This window comes from Chamaea fasciata, unplaced genomic scaffold, assembly GCF_029207755.1.
Source record: "Chamaea fasciata isolate MVZ Bird 193981 ecotype frontalis unplaced genomic scaffold, bChaFas1.0.hap1 SCAF_11, whole genome shotgun sequence".
In the NCBI taxonomy this organism is placed as follows: Eukaryota; Metazoa; Chordata; class Aves; order Passeriformes; family Sylviidae; genus Chamaea; species Chamaea fasciata.
The window spans coordinates 13,987,836-14,008,727 of record NW_027094096.1 but is presented as its reverse complement, the minus strand read 5'-3'; the positions used below and the strand labels follow the sequence as shown (position 1 = coordinate 14,008,727).

Sequence of the window (20,892 nt, the reverse complement as noted above, 5' to 3'; positions counted from 1 at the left end):
GTCAAGGAAGTTGGTGACCTCCCAGATGGACAAGTTTGTGGTTTATTCATTCAGGAGTTTTGCCATAGGTGAGGATCTTCAGATCCTACAGGTGGGAGGGAAGTGTTGCTGTTTCTTCCTGTAACAACTTTTGAGATATAAAGCAAATTTGTGGCTGCATCCAGCAGGTGGCAAGCACAGCACGCAGAATTATGGCTGGACAGAGATGCTTCTGCCAGGGGAAGCTCCTGAGGAAGCATGTGCATGTGCATGTCTGTGAACAAAGTATACAGATAAACAGCAATCTCTGCCAGTCCATTGTCAGCTTAGAGAGTGCTGGGGCACTGCTCCTGTTCTGGGTGGTATTGCAGGGGGTTATTGCCATGTTCAATTTAAGCAAAAGGGTGTCTCACATGTAAGGATGTAAGCTAAATAGAAAGTATTCTGTATGACAATTTAAATACATCTTTAAATGACATAGTTAAATGACATTCAGGCTTCAAATGCCGAGATACTAGCTTACAATTAAATTATCTTAATGTTTTAATGCAGGAGCTTTTTTTTAACATACAGCTTTAGAAGTTGTGACTTGTCACAGTACCTTGTGATGTACATGAGTAGACACATTGTTCCCATTTTTGCAGCTGGAAGAGCAAAGGCAAAACTGAAAAAAACTTTCCTTAGTATAAGTGAATGAAAGAGTAGGAAGATTTCTAGACCTGGTTGTTGTCCCATTTTTTCCTTACAAAGTATTAAACTACAGAAATAACTGTTTTGTGGTGTTTTGATTTTGATCATCATAAAATATGGACAATCCATCCACTCACTACTTGAGACAAAGCCACACTAGAAGTACGATTCTGAAGATTATAAATACTGCAAATTCTCAAGGGGCATGTAATTTTCTACATGATATATGTAAAGTTTTGGATTTTTTCTTAAGTCTTGTAATGTCAAAAAGTACTTATGAACTCATTTATCTTTGAGGACAATAAATGGATGTGAATCAAGCATAAGTATTATCTGTAGCTCATCATTTGAGGTAAAAAGGACACGTATGAGGATATCATTGGTGGAAACTTCCAACAATACTCATCACCTTTCCTCTTGATTTGTATTGAGAGTTTGAGCCAGACTTTAGTTCTGACTTATGCTAGTATAAATGTGAATTTGTTCCATATAAATAAAAAATGTTCCACAGGGAACAAATACCCTTGGCATAATTTTATATAAATGGACAGAAATTCCATAAAAGCCAAGAGAAAAGTTTGATGTCGGAAGTTTTGTGATGGGACTAGAAGTATTATCAGTTAAACTGATACAAAAACATTGCCACATTTTTGCTTATCAGTATATAAGTTTACTAAATGTGCAGGAATTTGAAAGACTAAGTGGATTTGATTAGTTGGCAACTTCTCTCACTGAGTGCCCTGGTAATAACTGAAAAACAGTTTGAAGTTTTCTGATCACCTCTTTTCCAGAACTCATGTTTTCAAATACAGAATTTTACTTTGAGTCATAAAGAGTATGGAAAGTCATAAAGAGTACGGAGTCAACTCACTCTGTATGTAAAGTTCTTCAAAGTCAGGGTGGCTTATCATGAGGAAAGGCTGAGTGAACCCCATTTCTGTGTGCCCATATATATATATATATATATATATTTTTTTTAACTACTATAAAAATACCCACTGGGATATAAACGTACATTTCTGAAGCAATGTTTGAAATGTATGAGTAGGAATATAAACCTAAAAATATATATTCTAGATTTAATAAATAAATCTGCATTTTATTGCATATATTATTATGAAAAAAATTGCCATTAAAAAAAATAGTAGCATAAATCAGAATAAGACCAATTTCAAGGACCTTAGATTTCCATTTGAGTTTAAAATCTGGCCTCTATATATAGCATATATTTGAAAATACATTATAAATATGATTATAGGAACATTTATGTAATTAAAAAAAAAAACAAACAACAAAACAAGAAACAAAGCTCCACTCCCCCAACAGAATAGCTCACATATAGGCAAATCAGGTTCTTTGTATTTCATGTTATTTATACAAGCTTTCCCTTTTGAAACACCTGTGAACTTAAGTTAGGAGGTTTCCCTCTTTTTCGTAGCTCCGAGCAAACAGTGGGATGCTGGCAAGATCTCTGACACGCCTGTCCAAAACTTACGCTGCTTTCAGTAAAGAAAACCAAAATGAGAATGAAGCAGTCCTCTTTACGATGTAAGATGAAAGACCGCTGCTCTCCACAGTATGATTTCTCTGAGGTGATCCAGTGTTGCTGCAATGAGCTGTGATGTTCAGGACCGCAGATGAATCTTGTTGTTCTTGCTGCTTTGTGCTGCTGTTCCAAAGATGAACTTTGCGAAATGCCTCAGTCGGTATCGAAGGGCCCGGCAGTCTTTTTAGTGTGCAAATGGATATTTTCTGGTGGCCGATAGGAGAGGGAGCTCATTTTGGTTGTTAGGCTTGGATGCGTGCTGACGTTCGGTGGGATGTATTTTATTAGCTGAAGGAAGTATTTTTTAAAGTTTTTTCCAAAAAAAACATAAAAAAAAGGGTTCAGACAGTTGTTGAAGTAAGCGATACAAATGGTGAAGGGCATAGCTGTATCCACGATATCGGTGATCTTGCAATCTGTTATTACATGCAATTGAATCAACACATCCAGAAAAGTGAACACTTGATGAGGAATCCAGGAAAAGAAAAAGAAAAACACAATTGCCACAATCATCTTAAAAATATCATCATTTCTAGTCTTATTTTTTTGAATTTGATATGCCTTCTTCAGAGTCTTCCAAATTAAGGTGTAGCTTGTTAATATGATCAGAAAAGGAATTAAAAAGCCCAGCAAGTTTTTGGACAAACCCAAACCGACCCGGAGCGTGGTGTTGTTGCTTTCGTAGCGAAACCCGCAGACGGTCATGTTGAGGTTCTCAGCGAAGAAGATGTTGCGGTGGATGATGACGGGCAGGCTGGCCACCCCAGCCAGCACCCAGATGGCGATGCAGGTGACGCGGGCCACGAACATGGTGCGGCGCACGCGTGACTGCACCGGGTGCACGATGGCCAGGTAGCGGTCGATGCTCAGGCACGTCAGCAGGAACACGCTGGCGTACAGGTTGAAGCTTATCCCCGCCGAGGCCAACTTGCACAAGCAGTTGCCAAAAGGCCACTGGTACTCCATGGCCGTGTAGGCTGCCCAGAGGGGCAGAGTTATCAAAAAACACAAGTCAGCCAGTGCCAGGTTGAGGAGAAAGATGCTGGCTACTGTTTTTAATTTCATGTAGCAGTAAATGACGATAACGACCAGGCTGTTCCCAAAGATGCCTATGACAAAGATGATGCTGTAAACGGTTGGAACCATGATGTAGATGTAGCTGTGCCTTCCTGAAACAGGACAGTCCACGTGGATTCTTTTAACAGTTTCTTCTGTTGAGTAATTTGGAATCATCTTGAACTCTTCAGCTGTAACCTAGTTTCAGGGCGAAAATATGAAGCTCACACCTAGGAGGGGAAAAGAGGAAGAAAACAGTATTTGTGATAGGGATTAATTTTTAACACTTACAGAATCACAGAATCACAGAATGTGTAGGTTGGAAGAGACCTTCAAGATCATCAAGTCCAACCCATGCCCTAACACCTTAACTAAACCATGGCACCGAGTGCCACATCCAGTCTTTTTTAAACATGTCCAGGCATGGTGACTCCACCACCTCCCCGGGCAGACTATTCCAGTATTTTATCACTCTTTCCATGAAAAACTTCTTCCTAATATCCAACCTCTATTCCCCTTGACGCAGCCTGAGACTGTATCCTCTTGTTCTGTCAATTCTCAACTAATTGTCAAGTTTTTTGTCAAGTCTAACACAATGTGTCAATGTCTTAGAATTTTAAAATAAGCCATATTCAAATGTTTTATCAACCAATTCCTATTTTAATACAGACTTTGCAGAGTAAAACAGAGGTAAGAATGTTAGGAATTGACTGAACATTTTTAGATTTTTTTAACATAAATGAAATCTAAAAAACCTCTTTCAATTAACAAAGTTCTAATTTAAAATAATACTGGTTAGAGAATATATGTCAAAAATAATAAGAGAGACTGAAAATAGCAGATAACTATAAATTCAGCAGAGTCTTTAGATTATTTTCTTTCCAAAAATAGATGACATATTTAATGAGATAAGTTATTCAGATACCTCAGAAACTAAACTTAAGCACTCTGAATACTAATTAAGCATGTAAATACAAATTGCAATGAATTAAGAAAATAAGTGACTCATTTGTATTTCTGAGATTAATCACTAGGATGTTTTTTCCATATGCTAAAGTTAATTCTTTGAGAAAATTTTTACATCACAGATAAAGATGAAAACTTACAACCTAGTATTCTGTTGTACCAAAAATACCTTAAATATTCAGGGGTCACTTAGCTCCCCATCTGGCTTGGAACTATAGTATTTAACTACTAGTGAGGGAATAAGAATCTGTGAAAATCCAGACAAGTCCTGAACTGCTGCACATTAGTAACTGTACAAAGAGTTTAAGAAGGGAGCAAGGAGGAACATATTACTTTTTTGGTTGCTGACAAAATTTATGTATGCAAGAACTGAAGTTGTATTTCTGGATCATATTAAATGTTCAGCAAGGGAATGAAATCTCCTCTCCCTGTTTGGTTTGCTAGGGCCTGTGTGTTCTACAAAAAATAATTTCCTTGTCAATGACTGATTACTTTAGAAAGCAGGTAATACAGTATAAATGATATTCCCTGCTTTCTAGAGTCTCAAAACAGATAGTCTTCCCTTAAAAATAATGGATGTTTTAAAAAATAATAAAAAATGACAGTTATTATTGCAGAGTAGTGTTTATTGCTGTTTGCAGGATCCTGACAGCTATAAGCCAAACCAAACTCATGCTACTTAAAACAAAGATTAACTGAAATACTTTGGCTTCAAAAACAAAACAAAGCAAACCTCAAACAGCAAAGAAACCCTTTATAAATGTAAGACCCACCCTAAGACCCTGGGCAGTACAGATGCCTTCAGAAAGCAGGGATGCCCTTCATTACAGTCACACCAGCTATGTTGTTACAGGTGTAGCTGCTCATTATTTGAGTGGTTCAGCACGGATGTTCCTTTTAAGTGCAAAATGCCACTGAGTTTAGTGTTTGACTTGCTCTTGTTGGAAGACAAATCTTTTTACAAATGGTTGTGCTTTAATACGGAAGGGAGGCACAGGTTTGTCTCAGCAAAGCCCACACAGGAAGTCAGAAGGAGCCAGGAACTGAACCCAGAATACGCTTTGAAGGCAGCATCATGTGAGCAAGGTCACCCTTTGGCTCTTAGCATTTTGAAGACTTGTTATTCCTCTTTCTTAGCTTATGTTATAGCATATGTTTGCATTAATAACCTGATTCATTTCTACAAGCTAGCAGGGTAAAGTCAAGATTTGGGTTCTTGATAATTCTATCAAGTTTAGAGTACCTAGTCAACTAGATACTCTAATCTAGCTGCAATGATGCAACTAATCTAAATACAACTAATAGACACTTTGTCAAGATGTGCCATGCAACACTTCCCAGTCTCTTCTTTCTGTGCATGTCTTGTTGCTTCAGTTCGTATAGATGTCTCAAAATGACATCAGCTTTTCTTGCCAGGTTTAAGAAATTAAAAAGTCAAGCAAATAGAGCTAACACAAAGAAAGGTTCACCATTCTGATCACGTGTGGCACTCTAGTACATCCTGAGCAAAACCTGGCTTACAAACTGTGCCAAATCTCAAATACAAGGTGTTTGGCTGTGTGTAAGGTCAGCCTAATCCTGGGACAGGGAAACCACAATAAAAAGATTTCAAGATAAATCCTTTTATCTCATCCCTTGGTTATGAAAGTAATTTTGACAGTAACTGATATGTTCTGCAACATCAAGGTCTGGCAACATTAGCCTGTCCAAGCTACAGGCTGGTGCTGCATGGTTACTTATAGTCTTTGTTCCCTTATGTACCCACTAAAATTACAGCCCAGAACTTTGCAGTAAGACTCAGTAGAGAAGTTTCTGCTCAGGAGATCACCTGTGCAAGTTTGACTGGCAATAATGTGCATCAGGCCTGGTTAAGGCTTGGCAAGACCTTTCTCAGTGACAGGATTAACCAGCCCCCGGTACAATTTGGCTCTGTGTGTACTGAGTGACAGATTCCGTGTCTAAGGCAAATGCAGCTGAGAGTGAATATTCCCTTTCGGTGGGGTTGATTCTGAGCAATGGCCAAAGGCAATTTTCCCATGGTCTCCTCACACATCCCTTCAGTGTAGTGTGTTTTGTTGTTTTGCTTCCAATCTCCCTTTTCTACCCACATAGTGACCTGTACTGTGCCATGTCAGTAGTAGCTTTAGCCGAAGCTAATTAAAAGCATATGCTCTTTCAAGAAAGAGTAACAGTAATTCTATTACATTTTCAGAAATGTGTTAAAATAAACAAAAAATAATTCAGTTGGGAATATCTGTCTGGGACTCTGAGGTATTGAATTCCCTGAGAATATTCTGGAGTGTCTGGGAAATAAAAAAAAAAAAAAAAAAGGCAGAACAATTTCCATGAAGGATCAGGAATTTTGTCAAGAAATAGTATTATAATTCAATCTACCTCTGTAAGACTGTAATCCTTCTGGAGTTAAAAGGCTTTGATGTAACACTGAAGTCAGTGGAATTGTGCAAATGATGTGTCTGATATGCTATCATCTTGAAATTATACTAAGGAATTACAATCAATAAACAAATCCATCAATATTTTCAGTAAATGACAAGGAAGCAGAAATACCTAATGTGGTTGCTTTTGGGTAAACACATATGGATTGCCATCTGGGTATCTGAAAACAGTCTAAATGTTGCTGTGAGAATGAAGCTCATAGGAGCTGTGCATATGAAGCATACTAAGGAAAGCACTTCAAATCCCAAACAAAATTTTTAAATTTCCTGAAAATTCTAAAGTTTCAGTGCTAACCTCAGGTGGATCTGCTTCCTTGAGCACAACTGTAACTTCAGAGCATTAGGAAAAGCTTTAAAATTGGAGAAGGTCATTTATTTTGGAAGGCATGGTCGCACCGCTGTGCTGAGTAGTGAGAGAGGGCCACCACAAAAATGTGAATTCTTTACAGGCAGTGATTCCTTTCCCATACTACCTTCAATTTTTCCTGTTTTTCTCACTTGCCACAGTTCATGTGCTTGCCCCAGGATCATGGCTGTACACAGGCAAAGCAGATACTTCTACATAGGGGGAAATGCAGATTCTTTTAAAATACTACAGAAATAGATGGCTGATACAGCTTTATGCTGCCAGAATTCAACAAAGCAGGTAAAACCACTGGCCAGTTAAATGCATCTGTTGAAGCTGTGCACATTGATAATTCCATGTAAAGTATCTGAAATGATCTGTGTTAACATAATGATAATTGGATTATTTTAAGGCTGATACACAAGAAGCTTTTTCTAACAGGATTGAATTGTGACTGTGAATGGTGTGATGACATCAATCTCAAAGAAACTATTTGGTGAAAAGCAAGCCTTTGTTCTGAGATACTGTCCTGTTTGACCTTTTATCTTTTTTAATTACAATGATTACAATAAGTCACTGATAATGAAATGCTTCAGGCTGCTCAACCAACTATTATTTACCACTCCATTCATTGCTTCTGTTGGGTGAACACGCATCCTAATAAAACTGCCTGTGGAAACAAGGAATGCTGGGCTCCTGCAAGGTAAACAGCACTTTGCCTACTGAAAGATAGCAGTGGCTGTGGCTTTCTGTGAGAACTTCATCAGCTAAAAATAGGTAAGCAGGTGTCACAAATCAGATTTTGAACAAAAATGTACTTAATATTTGCTTTGACAAAGACTAAATAAACTCAGGCTGACGAATCCTGCCACAGCTCAGCCACCTTATCACTAGGTAATGTGCACTTTCCTTCTTCTGACAGTGAGTGGGTGGGTTATTTGCTTTTCTTATAAATGAGAAGATAGTTCCATGTTTAAGAGGATACTGCATTGTATTTTTATGTAAAATTTTTGCAGAGGGAGAAAAGAGAATGAATTTTTTTGGAACAATATGTTCAGTATATTAGTCATATTTATTTCTTTCTGGTGGCACAAATTTTCCCTTAAGAGTTTATTCGCCCCCTTTCCTAATTTATTCTAACTTCTGAGAAAGTAATGACACTTACACATGCTTTATTGCAAAGGCTTTTGGGATCTTTTTCTATCCAACTGAGTAACCCTTTCTATGGTCTCAGTGAATAGATCGACTTCTACTTCACACGCACACTTCAGCACCTTCTCTGCTTTCCTGGAGTTCCTGAGCAGTACCATTGTGAAATTATAGATTTACCTTGTCCTAGCTCTTATTTCTTCATCTAGTTCTAACAGTCTGTATTTCCCACTGATGGCTTTCCTAAATATCTTTAATCCAGAGTTGATAAGATGAACTGTGAAGGAAAAGAGAAATACAAGCAAGGGTACATAATTCAAACTGTGGTGCCATTACAGTGTGCTCTTGTCATCATTGCTGGTATCTTCCACAGATGTCAGCATCTGACTGTGGTAAATGACAATAAATCAAAATAATACTGAAAAGGAACTGAGATAGGTAGAACAGCACCAGACACTGTCTGTACATCAGCTCATGAACACCAAGAACACAAAGCAAACCTCAGCAGACTTGTGTTAGCAGCTGTCAAGCTGGCTGTGGCTCTGCAATTTTGGATCAGGAGATGGTCTGATATCAGAACAAACAGAACTTGAACGACCTTGTACAGGCCTTTACATTTTCTTTTAACAACTGAGGCAACTGCTAGTCTGTTGAAATTGGTGTTAATTTTGTGGTTTGCTTTATTTACTTAAAAGTATGTATCTTTTTAATGCTCTAACCTATACGTAGATTCTTTGTGCCTTCCCCTTGCAAGAGCTCAAGCTGGTCTGCTTCACTTGTGCTGGCTCGATATAGCTGGAAAATAAACTGCCCGTGATCCTTTCAGAATCTGGTTCTCTACAGCAATCAAAAACTAAATTGGTTATTACTTTTTTTTTTGTGCTAGCAGAACAGTTCCTGTTACTTTGCAAATGTGAACTGTTTATGTACTCTGACCTTCTCTGTAAGAACTTCTCTGTATTTCTTTTCTCTGCCACACTTCAAAAGAGTCTGTCCTTCTGCAGGATGGCTTTATAGCTTATTCTGAGAAGAATTAACATCTATCTTCTGTTTGTTCTCATGGACTACTCTCATTAATTTTCTCTTCACTTCCCAAGTATCTTTCAACTACTCATTTTCAGTCACAAAATTCATGTGAAAAAGGACAGATGAAGGGGCTTTTTCCTCTGGGAAAAATCAATGCTTGTGGAATGTCTGAAGAGTGGAATTGGGGGTGTGTGTGATTTTGAATGATTATGGGGGGCAAAATGCAAAAGAAAGTGACACAGTTAAGCATAGTGACATTCAAATTGCTTTGAAGTTTAGCTCATATAATATAGATTTTGGCCACTAGAGGTCTGCATTTCCCATTTTAAAATTAGAGAATTGCTGTTTTATGCTATCACTTCAAAATATCCCCTTTGTTCAAGATTATTTAAGATGAAAACATAAGGCAAAATATATATCATTGTACCTGTACTTATTTAAATTTAGTGCACCAGAAGTAACTATTTTCACTTTATTTTAGCACCTACCAGCTTCTATCTGATTTCCTGTATTCTGGCACATTCCTAGTTTTGCTAACCTTCAGTCCAATTCTTGCACTTTTAAGACTTTGAATAAGATTGTGATTTTATTTTTTCAAAGACATATGCAGCTTAAACTCTCTGTGACTCAAATTAAGAAGAATATTTTAAAGAAACTTCACTTTAGCAATGCAGATGGAAAAACAGTGACACCTCCCCATTCAGCTAAGATTATTTTAGATCTAACTAGGCATGTTGTTAATCATACAGCTCTTTTCCAAATTTCAGCCAATTTTGAAGGAAGCTATTTTTACTGTTGAAAATGACACTTCAGAACTACTCTTTTTTTTGTTAAAGCAACTCAAGGGACTTTTAGAAATTGAAAGGTAACACAAGCCTGCACAGTGGTATCCAAATGGTGTGTATATCTTATGAATTTTAAGCAATTTAGTAATTTGAAAATAGAAGCATATTTAACACTTTTTACACCACCACCGCCCCTTTACCAATATACTTGGATTTGTCATTACCTCTGTTATTCTGTTTCAAATTACGTGTTTACCTGAATAGTTCCTTAAAGCTGGTAAGGGCAAACAGCTTTTGAGATGGAGCAGAAGGGTTGTTGGTGTCACAATTTATTTTATTGAAAATAGTAGATGAGCAAACTAGAACCAAAAAAATGCCGTAAACTATATTGTTCTGTGCCAAATGAGTTGGACTTATCAGTATCTTGTCCTGTATTTATGTCCAATGGGTTATACAGTGTCAGTGTATCCCTGTGCACTTAAGGGATGTTTGGGTACAAGCATACAATGTTTATATCTCTAAGCTGCTAAAAATAGGAGCATTAAGAGAGAGAATAGAAGTGATATATAGAGATGGAAAGCCAGCAAGTAGTTGACTAGATTTAAAATGAAGAATAAAGAAACCTAATCTATTACGTGCACACTTACACTTTGTGTTAGAAATTGATGTGGCAAAAATTGGCTCAAGTGAAAGGTCATTTCTAAACACTAATTTATGGGGTGGTGGAGTGATGAATACAATCTTTCAAGTAAATTTTTTGGACATTATATGCTAACATTCTACTACATAAGATGGGACAGTTTTTCTGCTCTTTTTAGCAGTCTACAGTGTAATGATGTCACCGTTATAATGGAAGCAGCTGCAGTAGCAGGGAAAGTTTGGACTGTTGTTTGCATATACTCTCACTGTGCCTACAGAGTCCAGAAACACTGGAAATATCTCTTCCTACTACTTAGCTCTTTGGACAAAGTTAACTATCAAGCCCCAACTCGTGTACTCATTGTTTTTTATTTGTTGTTGTTTTTTTTTTTTTTTCTTTTTCTTTTTCTTCCACCCCCCCCCCCCCCCCCCCCCGAATCTGGGGAAAAAAATGCCCTGATGTACATACTTCTATAAAATTTTAATTGTAGAAATTAATGCCAAGAAAGGATTGCTCAACTTCACTAGAGTTTCTCAACCTCACCAGAACTTAGTGGTTTAGTGAATACTATCATAGCAAAGATTATGAGGATTTTTGTACAAAATTTGTTGACTGACAGATCAACAGGGCACTCATTAGAGCTAGCCAAAAGTTTATCAGTTGAGAGTAAGTCTAATTCTTTTAGTTTATAGGTTTCATTTTTAGGATTCTCTAGATTTAAGTTTCAAAGTAAACATTTATTTCCCCTTATGCACACGTAATCTTGTTTTCTCTGCTGTTAAGAGTAAGGAAAACATTCTTGGGTTCAATCCACGTAGAATTGGACTCCAAAACACTGAAAGATTAATCGCTGTCAACATGCAGTGTGTTTAATCTCTTGTGGAAGATCAGTGAGGTGGTGGTTTTAGACACTGCTGGCTCTGGCTTTACAGTGTATGCCAGATATTTTAGACTTTTCTACCTAATTTTCTGGTCTCTTTTTTTCCTATTTAACCATCAGAACAACCTCTGTTTTCTTTCTTTGACCAAGGCTGCACAAATGTGTTGCAAACTCTCTGGTGTTTAATATGTCCTAGGTATCATATAACCTTAAGGATATGAATATAAAATTATCCCCAGAGCAGTAACTTAAAAGATTATTAAATAAACAAGGTAAAATATATTTCTAGATTAACAGTTCTATTTCAGTACTTCTGAAACTGAACATCACAATGCTAAGCTTCAGAAAAGACGATGTTTGAAAGGGGATTCTCATGGCGTCCTGTCACCCTGGTTGGTCTGCCTTGACAGAAATTAATATCATCTTTTCCTTATATAGGTTATTAAACCTATAGCCAAATTAGTTTTTAAATATGAAAATTAGTTGTTATGGCAGGAAGTGGTCACTGCTCTTGTTTATAACATAAGGTAAAGAATTGTCTCTTTCTGTAGAAGAGGCTGAAGACACTTAGGCATGTTAAGACTTTGAAATGAGTGCATTAACAAACATCAATCCAGCATGGGTTTTTGTACTTCTGCTCTGGCCATTAGCTTTATCAAAAAGAAAGACTGGCGCCCTTCTGGGAGATAAAAATAATCAAGAATCAGCAGGCTAACCTAGTGTCTGCTTCTCAGGATCATGTCATCTCCTCATCCTGCTAACAATGTAATTTACTGCACATTAGATGAAAGTAAATGAAAGACAAAATACAGGTATTTCAGAACAATGTAGGACTAGAATTTCTAGGGTTTTCAGCACTGACATGAAAAGTTTTTTGAATAGCAGCACAATATAATATTTTAGTATGAATTCACATTCACTGCAAGTTTATAACTTCAAATTGATGCTGGGTTATGAAGTATCTTCAGGGTATTTGGAAGTACCTGAAAGAATCAACAATTAACCAGAATTAAGTCTTCAATCCCAGAAGTAATAAAAATGAGACTAGTTTGAGCTAGGAAAGGTTACATGCTGCATGGTTACTTTCTCTGAGTGATAGTAAACGAATGAATTAACACATTTCCTTTATTGCAGTTGGAATTGCCTATATAAAATATAGTGTGCCCCATGTGATTGTTTTTAATAAAAGACAGAAATCAAATTCAGGTTTGTTAAGTACAAGTGAAATAATTTGATGAATTTTAAGTTTCTTTTCTGATAGCTTAGTTCCCTGAAATAATAAGATGTTTGTTTTTTAGGGTTTTTTTGCTTATTTGATTTGGTTTTAATTACATTGCATGGCATTTAATTAATTACATTGCATGGCACATCCTGCCATGGATGCAGGCAGCATGGACACAAATGCAGCTTCTAACCCCACACCTGAAATTTCTCCATTGTTTCCATATGTAATGCACAATAAGATTCTATTGTGAACACCTCCAATCCAAGTAAGGGAATTTATGTTAATTTTGGCCTTGATGCAGATTTATATTTCAGTCTTATATTAAAAATGCTATGGAAGGCAAAAAGGAAAAAAAACATACTGAAATAAAAAGCACTGCTGTGAGGTCAGTCTGGGTGTGCAGTCAGAGCCTGTTGTTGGAATTTGCAGCCACAGTCTAGCTGGGTAAAAGCCTGCAGTCACAGTCTGCAAACTGATACCTGCAGTCAGAGTTCAGCAGGAAAAACCAGCAGTCAGAGGCTGCAAGGGAAACCTACAGTAGGTGCTTGCTGCAGCCAGAATCAGTGAATGGTTAGAGTGAGGATGGCTGAGCTGTAAAGAGGTTTAAACCTCCCTTTTCCTGCTGTGACAAACCAGAAATCTGTGTTTTGGCTCATTTCTAAACTCTAACAAGAGGGCTAAGGCAGTAACAGATCATATATAAATCACAATTTGCTTACTGGGTGTTCCATACACCTATGAATCTGTCCTAAGTTACACGGTCCTCTTCACCAAAGATTGAGTGTTCCTTCTTCAATATGCAAAAAATAACAGTAACAACTGTTCTTCCTGCTCAACTTGTAAGAGAAATGTTATTATATTACTGTGGTTTCAAGCAAGTAGAGCTTAATTAGGGGTTACAATACATTTTATGTGCTGTTTTGAGTATCACTGGTCTCTGATCACTCCTATTCTTGCTGGAAGAAATGTTAACTGGAATGCATCCAACACAGAAAGTGTTTTTAAGTTTCATTGTCCAGATCTTAGTCAGTGGTTGCACTTGTCCAGTAAAAGGGAGCTATCACATGGAAAGTGGCCTTTTTTGGGGGAAAAAGGCTACTTCCATAAACTGTTATAATTTCAAGACAGAGCTTGCTTACAAGCCTCTAGATACAAACAGGTGAGATTTATGTAAGCTGAAACTATTAGTGGCCGTTAATAATTTAGCAGAAAAAGGTACTTCGTGGATCTAAATTAAAAATGATTATTTCATAAAATGGCTATTTCATGAGCGACATGCCCACAGAAATGTGCGATCACTGGCAGAACCTTTTCTGTTGCTGGCAGAGATTACAACAGAAAATGAAATAGAAAGCCCAAAACTTCAACTATTTCCTCAAGAACCAAACCCCCTACTTGTGGGAGAAAAAAATTTGACTCAATCTTTGCTCTTTTTCTGTGTTACAGCTTTACTGTGAAAGACACAACTCAATCAGTGGTGCTACTAGTATAAATGTACCAAATATAATGTTTTAATTAGGTTTCTGTTGCTCCCTCTAGGCAAGGATGTTTCTAGGAAGAAGGGTAGGGGACACAGCTAATAAATTTGTAGACAAAGTTGGGAGGTGATAGCACTTTGTGGAATTTCCAGCAAGTCTAGATAGAGGCTTCCTTGTTTTTTTCCAGCAGTTTATTTTGTTCAGAGACCAAAGTGTCATTTGCCCCTCTCCCAGAGTCATATAACTCTTCTGCTGAGCCAGAAGACACAGAGGCAAAGATAAACATTATGCATGCAGTTTATTTACACTCCTGAACAACTTTCCTTAGTTAAAGGTGAGATACTAATGCAATCAGCAACAAACTCTCAAAAATAACTTCTAATTTTCTGGTACAAAGAACTGCCTTTCTGAACCTTCCTGTAAAACAGTAAGACAGATGCCACCAGAGAGCTTACATAGATTTGCTTCAAGTTGTAAAGCAGATCAGTAACATTTTGACATGCATGGCAATATTCTGATGCGTGTTGAAGCTTTGCCTGGTATGTAAATCCTCAAAAAACCATTCTCCTGCCACTGAACTAAATCACCAGGCTTGGGCCATGATGTACCTATCAGCTTTACAGGCTCAATATGCAGTCCCTTCTGCAGGATGGGCTTTTTATTTTTACATCCCAACCCCCCTGCTTTCCTCTCAAGTATAGAAGGCTAAACTAACGAATAACTTTAGAAATGCATTGTGTAGAGTAATTACCTTCATCTGCAATAATGGCTAATTGGAAAGCAGGAGAGAAAAGAAACACTGAAAATTCTCTGCTTTCACTTCAGGAATGGAGAGACCTCCTTCATACAGAGGTGTTCCACTTTCTAATCTAACGGAAATTAGCGGAGTTGACTGAAAGTAGCTAATGCTGCATGTTGTTACATAAAAACAATTTCCTTCTCTAAAGCCCTGTAATGAATCCTGTTCCTGTTACAGTCCACTAATGTGGCTACAGTCAATAACAGAATCTTTTTCTTTGAGTAATGAAGACATGAACTGGAATACAAACGTGTGCAGATGCAGCACATGAACACAGACAAACCAGTATCATAAAGTGTCTGCCATGGTAACTAAACCAGCTAATCTGAAAGCTTTATCACTACATTTCCAGTGTCATGGCTAGTGATTTCCATGTAACTTCCCACCAGTCAGTGCTACAGCTCTGAGGAAAGCAAACCTTGCATTGAACACCTTTTTTCTTTTGACTTAGTGCTGAAAAATAGTGTTTGTCTTACTGAAGAAGCAAAGGCAATGTATTGTGGATTTCTGGGCAAGGAAATGGATGATAGATTTCAACACCTTAGCTCAGAGGAAGCTTTGTCTTCTAATTCAGCAACCTGTAATAGGATTTGGTTCACTGTGTCTGACTGAGACACTTGATTACTTTTCTTATTATATAATTAATTCAGACATCCTTACAGTGGGAAAATATCACACCATGGCAATACCCCTCAGAAAAGACTTTTCTTCCCTAAATGAGAATGTTAGGAACAGCCTGGAGGGAAAAGTTATAAGATTAAAAGCAAAAGATCAGCATGGAGGCTTCTTAATGAATCGCTCATTAGGGTCAGAAAAGGGGAACCAAAGGCAGAAAGGAAAGAAAACAGTATGAGTAACTGGCAAAGTACAAGAGTTTATTCAGAGAAAAAAAAATCTTTTAAAATGGTAATGTAGCTAAGCCCAAGAGAAGTTAGTATCATTGTAACTGTTGGTAGGTATAACACTGAAAGCACAGAGGCCCAATTGTGCTTTCAGTAGTACAAAACTCCTGTTAAGGGCAGATCATTATGAGGACTAGAAGAAAATTTGAGAATATATGAGTCAATTGAACTAGTGAGTTTCTAAGGGGTTAATCAAAGAGAAGGAAAGGTCAAACACAGACACCTTAATCCATGTCAGTGTGAAAGGCATTATCACCCATGGAAAAACAAGTTACTATGATCCTTAGTGCTTTGTCTGGAAGGCGGCACACTTAATAGAATGATCCCAAAATAGATGTTCTGCCAAATTTGTACAGCTTGTTTCCTGTTTTTTCCCCCAAAGTAAAATTTATTGCTCTATTTTGAAAATAAAATTAATTGGTGAACTCTCTTTGCTGTCCTGAGATGTTCCTTGTGGGTACAGAGGACCAGCCAGAGGTAGCAAAACAAAGGCAGCTGTTACAGCTGGAGTGAGCTAATCCAGGATACTGTGAATCAGTGCATCCTCAAGCAGGTGCAGTCTCGGTTCTCAAGCAAACAAAAGTGCATACAAGCCCAGAAGGGACAGTGCTGTGCCTTCCCAGAGATGCTAAATGAGCTTCACTTTAGTGCTAGGAAAATTACCATGCAATTCCTTGGGTGTGTGGCTGTCCTTTACTGACATAGCTTTTTTTTTTTTTTTTTTTTTTTTTTTTTTTTTTTTTTTTTTTTTTGATGGTATGTTTAGGAGCATGGGGTAGCATCATAAAATGTACTTGAAGGTAAAATGATTTTGAACCTTTTTTCTTTGAAGTGCTTTTTAGGAAGACCATGTGAAAAAGAAATATTTTTACCTGATTTGAGAAAAACTATAATTGTCTAATCATGGCAAGCTGCAAATTAGAAAACCAAGAGGAAAACAATAAAGACAGCACAACTAGAGTCCCAGTTTGACAACGCATGTTGATTCTTGCCCCATGCCTTCCATTTCTGACTGTTGTACACCAAGCAGAGAGCCTGACGACGGACAAAACCAAACCTGAGCAACTCCAGTGGTAGTAGACTTACCCCTTGGCAGGGGAAGGAAGTAAAACTGTATAAACATTTAGGCTTGGGCAACAAGAATGAGTGGAGAAAGGAGAAAAGATGAAAACCAATTGGAGTTTATAAAGTAAATATGAAAAGGCAATATAAATCCAATAAGTGTAGACTGGGAAGGGCATGAATGGTTTCTCAATAAACAAGCTCAGGCTCCATCTTTGTACACCATGTGCTGTCTGCTTTGAGGAAAGGCTCTGGCCAGGCTGTGCCGATGTTAAAGCAGAGTTAAATGGAGGCAAGCTGCCAACAGAACATTTTTTAAAGTCAACTTGTGCATTTTTCTCCTTGCGTAAGCCCCCCATCATGAAAGTACAGCTGTTCAGTGGTTTTCTGGAATGTTCTACTTATTTGCATGCGTCCCTCTCAGCTAGAAATGCTGAGGCACAGCACTCCTCTTTAGTGTCTCCTCTCTGTTTTCTGAAAACTGAGTGGATTCAAGAATCCACTGAATTTTACTTTCTATTTCTGTTCCTATACTTCATGTACTGATTAATAGATTTTAACTAGCCAAGGGTCTATCAGTAACTCACGAAGTTGAATGACCTAGAAGTAAAGAAAGGAATAGGTGAATTAGCTGAAATTAGGAGTTGAGTTAAATCATTCTTTGTTCTGGCTGCAACCCTAATTATAGCCTTCACCTCAAGCAGTGAAATACTGTCTAAATATTGACCTTGCCCAAATTCAGTACTAGTTTCTTTAGATATTGCCAGTTACCTTTTGCTGTAGCCTGCTTTTTTTCTTGTCTTCAATCATGCCACTCACTGCTGCATTGCCAATCTGATCTCAGTCTCCTGCTGTGAGGCTGTCTTCAGTTATTACCCATTTTCTGTGCCTACAAGAGAAATGCTGCTCAGCTACAATAAAAGGAGATAAACACCACAAATAGTAACCAAGCATTCTAGCTAGCCTTGTTATATAGCGAATACCTGGACAGTTTTGCTATCAAACAAAACACAAATGGAATAAAAATTGTAAAAGACGCCTGACCAAAGGCCAAAATCTGTAGTTCTTTCACATGGTGGTGCAGCAGAGAAAACTAACAGCATGTCATTTGGAACACGATATTTTCCTATCCTTTGTTGCAATTCACTTGAAAGCTCAGAGTAATTTTAGTATAATCCATCATTTGTCTGAAGATAAGACCAAAAATTATTAGACCAGCAATTTTATTTCATATGAGTTTTGTCTCAAACAATCACAGCTGTTAGGACTTACAGTCAAGATAACCTCTCTTCCTTTGTTACAGCTGAGGTAAAAAAATCTTAAGTATGAGTATCATAACTCCCTTTGTTTGTCAAATGTGTTAAATTCTCCAAAATGTTCCAAAGTGACAAAGATTTTTCTAGGGTACATCTGGCAATTTTAGGGTTTTTTTTGTTTTCTTTTGTTGGTAAAGCACACATTTTAGAAAATGGTACAGAACATGGAATGAGAACACAGAATGACTATCTATTTGTGAAAGTGATCTTAAGAGATAAATTTGTTGATGGAAAGAAATACTGTCATTAGCCAAAGATTACTGGCTTGCTCTTCACTGCAAGGGTGTTTGGGATCAGAAAGAAGAGACAGAAAATGATACTGTGATTAGTAACTTTCTTACATCCCCAGTTGGACTGAAATAGTTCTCCTGGAGCCTTTCTGTTCTTCAGACTGCAGGGTTTCAGCTTCATGAATGAGCTCTATGCATCTTGAAACTCAAAGCATATGTTAGGTTGCCACCTACTCAAACTCTCCAATGCATTTGAACTCACCTTGTCCTTAAGATTTATGCAAAAGATTTAACTTCGATGCAAAGTTAATTCCATGTAAGTAGGTGAGGTTCAACGCTCAGCAATAGCAACCCATTTATTCCTGTTGGTGTTGTGGAAACCAACCCTACAATAGTGAAAAGAATGATGTAATTTTTCCCTCTCTCTCTTCAAAAGTGATCCACATTTTTTATTGTTTTCAGCATTCCATGAGATTTCTAAAACTGTTTCTTTGTTACATTCTGCCATTTTACCTTCTCAAACCTGATCCTAAAATGCAGGGGCTGACTTCTTAAAAACACTATCGTCACCTTAAGAACTAACTGTCCAAAAATGTGAACTGCCATCCAAGAATACTGAAAATTTCCTGATTAATTTTTGTGAGGAACACGTGGTAAAACACAACATCTGTGTCATTGCATTTCTGATGGAATTGTTGTACAGCTGAGAGCAGGAGGAACAAACAGCAGCAGTAAACTAGATAAGGCTTGAAAACTGAGCTAAGATCACCCAAAGGCTAAACATTGAGCTAAACATGCAGTAGAGCCTACAAGACAAGCAGGCTGCTGTGGGCCTGTAGTGGCCAGGCTCACCTTTACCCAATCCTCCCAGCTGTGAGCTCCCAACCTCACCATGCTTGCAACTCTGAAAAGATTCTAAACTACCATTCTAGAGAGAGATGATAGTTGCTGTGCTGCCAGCATTACCATCAGAAACGGGTGAGGGGAACACTTTGCTTTGCTGCCTACCACCCTTCCCGACCTGGCCATTTGCCCTCTTTTTTCATGTATCCAATATAAAGCCCAAGCAGATCTATTTGTGGATGAATCTTGATAACCCATCTCCCCAGCTCAGCTTTAGATACAACATATCCAAATTCAATTTTAGTTGATCTTTCCTCTCATTGAGGTAGTCTCCTAGAAGATAACCATTAAATTCAGTTTAAAAAATGCACAAGATTAACCATGTAATGGAAGTCAGATGTAGTATTTGATTAAAGTAATGCATAAATATCCATGTTCTGTATCCACATCAAGATGAATATGACCTTTTATGAAGTCACCAAGGTAGAATAGGATACTTAAGGTGTAGACAACATGCCAACCACTCAAACAATTGCATGCTTCTTAGAGTGAGATTAAGACCCCTAAAATTTGGGTAGCAACAGCCACAGGTAGGCTTATGAATACTACTGGTGACACTAATAACTTCTGGAAAACAAGACGTTCCAGAGAAAAGAGAGGTGGTGAGAAAATAGGAGTAATTTGTGACTGCTTAAAATGGTTTAAACTAATACTATGCCTTTGCATAAACAAGATTTTATCTAGGACAGTGTAATGAGAGTTTGTAATTTATGTAATTTAAATTACCATATTAATTACTGTGCTCAACAATAGGCAGTGCTGAAGAAAAGAACTACCTAAATATGCTCCTCTAACAAACATGGAAGATAAAATTACCACAGAGGAGCAAACTTAGGAGCAGAAAAATGGAGACAGTGCCCATTACACAAATTATAATTTTTTTAAAATGGGCATTAACTCTGACACTTTCCATGTCAGTCCATACATTTGTAGAAACAGTAAATAAGTCACCATGTTTACATTCTGCATCTGCCTCTGTTTTTATAGTATGACAAAGAGTGAAAATATATTTTCCAATATTTAATACAATTAAACATAATATTATAAACATAATATTATTCAGGAAGCACAAATACCATCATTAATCTTCTTGTTCCAAGAGGGCTCTAAAAAGTAGGTTGTTGAGTTGTGATATTTAAAAGTTAAAGGCAGCACTCTCTTCACTACTGCAGCACTGTGGGTACTGACACTTCAGGCTGGTATTTGCTGTCTTTTAAACCAGTAACTTCTAGCTGCAGTTTGTGCATGCTGCCCAGTCCAGGAAGACACTGTTTCTAAGCAGGAGGGCAGGACACCTTAAACCATAGAAAATGAGCACACTTCTGCTCTCCCTCAGTGCAAAAATTCTCTGTTTCCATCTATTACATTGACAAAAGCAAGGAGAGAATGAAACCAGCTATATTCAAATTTAATGATAAATGTGACTTCACTTAATTGCACAGGGCCACTTTGCTTTCT

At 37.5% G+C, this 20,892-nt stretch overlaps 1 protein-coding gene across 1 annotated transcript; it reads right to left on the bottom strand.

The window, feature by feature from the left end:
- Window positions 1–1,762: 1,762 nt before the first annotated feature.
- Window positions 1,763–18,879, bottom strand: AGTR1 (angiotensin II receptor type 1). Its single transcript, XM_066193830.1, has 3 exons — window positions 18,794–18,879; window positions 17,757–17,874; window positions 1,763–3,501 (listed from the first exon to the last, which is right to left on the bottom strand). The coding sequence occupies exon 3, from the start codon at window positions 3,446–3,448 to the stop codon at window positions 2,369–2,371; it is 1,080 nt and encodes a 359-aa protein (XP_066049927.1). The 5' UTR covers window positions 3,449–3,501; window positions 17,757–17,874; window positions 18,794–18,879; the 3' UTR covers window positions 1,763–2,368.
- Between the last annotated feature and the right edge of the window lie 2,013 nt (window positions 18,880–20,892).